This window comes from Gavialis gangeticus, unplaced genomic scaffold (genome assembly GCF_001723915.1).
Source record: "Gavialis gangeticus isolate Ggan-Ray unplaced genomic scaffold, GavGan_comp1, whole genome shotgun sequence".
NCBI classification, from domain to species: Eukaryota; Metazoa; Chordata; order Crocodylia; family Gavialidae; genus Gavialis; species Gavialis gangeticus.
Window position 1 is genome coordinate 5,287,789 of NW_017729009.1, and position 5,238 is coordinate 5,293,026.

Here is a 5,238-nt window from a genome sequence, read left to right on the forward strand (position 1 = left end):
AGGTTAGATGAACACCTTGCTGGGGTCGTTTGACCCCAGTACTCTTTCCTGCCATGGCAGGGGGTCGGACTAGATGATCTTCTCAGGTCCCTTCCGACCCTAGAAACTATGAAACTATGAAACTAGCCCCACCCCTCTGTCCCACACCCAGATGACGCTCCCTTCCCACCCATGGCCCCCTCCCATCTGCCCAGCCAAATGCACCCTGTTCCCGTGGGTCCTAAGCCAGTGTCCATGGAGACCCCGTCATCACAGTGTGGGGTCAGTGTGGGGCTCTGCCCTAAGGCCCCAGGGCTGAGACGCTTAGGGAGTTTTGGTGAGCTGTTGTGGGGTGGTGGCGGCCAGGTGCTGACCTGGCCCACAACAGTTCACCAAAACTCCCTAAGTGGTCCTCTAGCCCAAATAATTACCCACCCCTGTTCTACAAGGTCTGTGTTATAAAGACTCTGCCCAGGAATGCCCCCTTCCCTTCCCTTGCCAACCCTGGGTAGTGACACGCATAAATATGGCCACATTTCTTCAAGGCTGGGGTACTTGATAGACAGTTTGGGTCAAAACCTACTGCCTGGATTATGTCCAGGAAAGTCATTGGATTTCCAGTGCAAGGGAAAATGGAATTTGGCTCCAAGTTATTGTATTATGTGGCCTATTGATACTGAATCAGTAGGAATAATTAAGACATGCACTCAACGGGTCTGGGTAAAACCATACCCCTGTGCCTTGTCCCTTGTCCACCCTTCCTTTGTTTTCTTATAATCTTTTGTTGTATCTTGTCGTAAATTAGACTGAGATGTCTTCTGGGGCCAAGTTCTCTGTATGTTTCTACAGCAGCAAGTACAGTCCTGCTTGGTGCTATTGCAGGAAATAATAGTAACACACATTAATCTAGGGCTAGATTCTCCCTACTAAGATTGCTGTTACTATTTGTCCTTGGACCTGACTACCCTGGGTGACCTCAACACAACTTGCATGGCTGCAATCCAACTGTCTCCTCTGACCTCTGTATTAAGATAGCAGCTTAAGACGTTAGTACCAACAACACAGCTGCACAGAGTGAAGTACCATTAATAGATGTGCCAGCTCTTGCAAAACCCCTCCTTTACAACAGTTTGGGAAAGAAGCCACCAAGTCTGCTTCTCTGGGTCAGAAACTGTTTTTCTGTACCTTGGCATTGCTCCATGGTAATAAAGTGAGTCAGAAAGGAGCATGGGAGGGTATGGAACTCAGTAACAACAGTGTTTTGTGCACTGGAACTAGCTGTATCTGAATCAATGTACTTATTGGAGGCAGGATGATCTGGACAGAAGCAACTACATGTTCAGAAAGAGGGTCCTGCCTAATTGAATCTTTACACTTGCATGTTTGTTCAGATACAGTGATTATTGGAGAAATGATTTTCTTAATTACCTCAGGGTAAACATAGAATAACCTCATTAAAGTTCTATTTAATTCTCACAGAGCTGCGTCCGTGCATAGAAAGGCACTTTATGCTTCCTTGCTGCTTCATGCCCTCACCTCCCTCTTTCGTTTCACTCCCAAGGGACAGAATATTCCTGTGTTTCCCAACAGTTCTGCCAGAAAGCATCAGCTTGTCCCTTTCTGGTGTAAACGTCATCGGCTTGGGCTCTCACCTATTAACTTTTTTTCTGGATTGAAATTAGCTCCACTGAGAGCACAATTAGGCTGGTGTGTTTGAATCAGTTATTTGCATCAGGAGTCTGTGCTCTTGCACTTGCTTATACAGTCTGTGTGTTCAAAGCACATCCTGGGGATGAAAAGCAGGTGGAAAGTTCCTGTGACACCATGAAGGAACTTCAAGAAGGATGGAAAAGAGAAGATTTTGAAGTCCCAGGAAGAGAAGGTGAGGGTGCCGAGGCACTCATGGTAAGGCAGAAATGGGAAGCTCATATGAGGACAGCCTGTGATATATGAGCCCAGCCTGACTTTCAGATACCATGCTGCACTTGCAGAAGGTAAAAATGTTTGCTCTTCTAATTGGAGCCATTTTGCTCCAGAGTTACTGAGAGACAAGAAATGTGGGGCCCAACGGTGTCATTCTGACAGAGTCGCTTTCCAGATCTGAACTACGCTTTACGAGGAATCTTTGCCACTGAGTTAAATTAAGCATCGTCAATCTTTCATGAATGCTTGAAGGTCAAGTACAGTGTCTTATGCCGATTCATCCCGTGTTTGTAATTCAGTCCCTGGACAGTCTTCCTCTTATAACCTTTAAATGACTGAAAACAATATTTAAAAAAGCTCAGTGGTAGGTAGGGGAAGAAAGAGAGTGAAAAAAACCAGGGAGTTTGAGAGTAGACAAATGAGTCCATGAAAAAAGAGCAAGCAGCAAAAGAAAGTGTAGATGAGAGGGGAGGGAGAGTGATCTAATGACAGGAATTAAGAGGATGGGGGAAAAAAACCACACTATGATTTGGTGGCACATGAATTCCACTGTGAAGTTTAACTTTCTGCTCCAAACCTGAAAACATTTGTTTTCATTCTTCAACTAAATGAGAGGTTAAGAGCTGAACTAGTGACAAGAAGTATTCAGGTCAGGTGAAACACTGAAGTTTTCAGTTTTGACTGTTTAAATATTTTTATTGTTTAAAATAAAATTCATGAAATGGAAAGCACTTTCAAAATGAAAAATCAAAGCATCCCATTCTGGGAACATCAAAACAGAATGCATCAATATTTCCAAATGCTTTGGTTTGGGAAACAAAATGTTATCAAAATGAGCTTGTTCCCACAGAAAGTTCTGATTCCAACGAAATAGCATCTTCCACTGGAAACTGTTTCTTGGAAAAAAATTGGACAAATTGCAGCTGTAACCCCCGAGGAATGGTTAAAAGCTGATTCACAGAAGCGGAGTAAGACTGTGATTTTCAAAATGGTGGAAAGATTTTCAGTGTTTCAAGAGACCTATTTTCCACGCTAGGGAGGGGAACAGTGTAAAATGTGGTTCGCTGCATAAATGAGGAACTTGGACAGAAAGGCTTTGAACTAATGAGAATGAACATTAGGAGCTGAGTTCCTTGGAAAGACAAAGTAATATGTAGGATGGAGTCCAAGTAGCATCAGACATTTGCTCTCAAGGAGGCCAAGACAGCTCAGGCACAGGGGTCGGACTGCTTTTTGGGCCTCCCTAAACTATCTCCTGATCATCACAGAAAAGAGCCTCTTTATTATTATCTCCTGGACCCAACACAGATCTGCTTGTGTAGGCACCGAGGGAAGGTTGAAGCTGTTCAAGGTGGGGTTTGGTCATGAGATGTGCAGGAGAACTGGGGAGAAGAAGGGCTGCTCTGCCTTAGGGTTATCAAATGAAGATCCACAGCAGTCTGTTGCTGTGGAGGTTGCATAAATAAACACATAAATAAGTATATGCACTGCTGCGCTGTTGACTAACCCTTGGCAGCCCTGCTAAAGTTAGCCACTTACTGCGGATCTCAGCTGTAGCGTACTTTGGAATCATGGAGTCCGTGGTGAGCTCAGGGTGGAGGATGCAGCCGTGAGTGTAGGCATCCATTGGCAGTGAGTCCAAGAGCTCTCTGTACTGCATCACTCTGGAGTGGAGAAGGCTCCCCGGTTCAGGGATCAGCTGGGCGACATTTTCTGAAATGCAGAAGCACACGGCAGCATGGGTTACGGTAAGCAGTAGCAGCCTGTCCCCATCTGGCTTGATTGTCTCTGGGCCATGGGCTGGTAATGGGTTTTATTAGTTCCTGTTTTATGACACCACTTCATGCCTAGCCTGTGCCACTTCTGATAGGAGATGGGAATAGCCATGAAACCAGCAGTTCAAATGGTTTTCCAGAAAGTTGAGATTCAAGTGAAGTGAACCCCAGGGGTCAAATCCAAGTTATCTGGTCAGTCAAGTAATTCTGCTCTGGGATCTGCTGTTCCTGCTTGCATAGTGACTGTGTGCCTTGCTCATGGAGCATGACAGTTCAGTGCCTGGTTTCCATAGTGAGTGCATACTTTGGAGCTGCCACTGGGTTTCTGGTAGTTGTTTCATTTAAACAACAGGAGCTCCATTTTTTTCCTAGCAAAAACTACTGAACTCAAAGCATCTCTCTGCATTGGTGGGGTATTTTCTCAGTCCTCTGCATATGTAGGCAGCAGACATACTTTACAGTGCTCTCTATTCCAGGTAGAATCTCTTGGCTAATCAGTACCCTTGCCTTGGACAAGTGCCACTTCTGAGCCAATATGTCTGCTTTAGCTTTATGCTAATTTTTGCATTGTCCAGCACCCAGAGTCATAACACCTAATAATAACCGCAATATTTAGCACTTAAAGCTTTACTTCTTCATATTTTGGCACAATAGATACCAAAAGAGCAGCTGGGGCTGCATTATGCATTGTGTCATTACCTCAGCTCTGTGACAACACTCTGCTTGCTGGCTCCTTCACTGACAAATTTTAAGATCCTTTTCTTATAAAAAAAAAATGCAGGTTTTTAAATTTGTCATAGGCTAGACTGTTTGCACTGGCATGCATTCACAGGTAATTACTGTGAATACATATGCAATAACATGCAAATAGACATGCTGTTCCCTCCTAATATTGTGTGCACAGATTAGGCACACAGTTGAACATGCATCTTTGCCTGCAGGCCTTTGCTTCTGGGTTTTTTTTGGAAATCGGTCTTTCAGAGTCTGCAACTTCCATCGGTGGGAAAGGTTCAACCCTTGAGCACCTCACCAAAAGAAATGTTTGTCTTTACACCCTCTGAGGGGAAAAAAGGATTCCCATTTTGCAGCTGGAGAAGGAAGCCCAGAGAGATTAAGGCTCTGAAGAACCTAACAAGTTAAGGGAGTCACTGAATCCATGGCGGTTGGTACCAGTTATCTTAGGCATCCTAAGTGACTTTGCCAGGACCTGACAGAAAGACTGGCAGAGCCAGGAATGAGGCTGAGATCTCCCCAGCGCCAATCCAGTGCAGTAACCATAAGGCCACTGGTCCTCTGTAGTCTGGAACTAGTTCCTAAACTAGTTGTGGTTCCTCCAGCTTTTGTTTTGATATTTAGTAACTTCACCATTTCTGGGTTTGTTTCTGCTGGTTCTTTCCACACAGGTAATACAAGCTTCAGGTGACAGTTTGTGTCACTCATTTTATTATATAGAATCATAAAAAATTAGTGTTGGAAGGGATGCCAGTAGGTCATCTAGGCCAACCCCCTCCATTGCTAAAAATACTGAAAGGAGGATGCCAGAATAAGGAAATGTTTCATC

The 5,238-nt window shown here is 44.5% G+C and overlaps 1 protein-coding gene across 2 annotated transcripts in view; it reads right to left on the minus strand.

Annotated features, from left to right (window-relative positions):
* Window positions 1–5,238, minus strand: part of GDAP1L1 (ganglioside induced differentiation associated protein 1 like 1) — a 63,259-nt gene that overhangs the window by 41,178 nt on the left and 16,843 nt on the right. For both annotated transcript variants that reach the window (XM_019509839.1, XM_019509840.1), the window contains exon 3: window positions 3,442–3,615. In XM_019509839.1, the coding sequence (XP_019365384.1) occupies window positions 3,442–3,615 (174 nt within the window). The remainder of the gene's footprint in view (window positions 1–3,441; window positions 3,616–5,238) is intronic.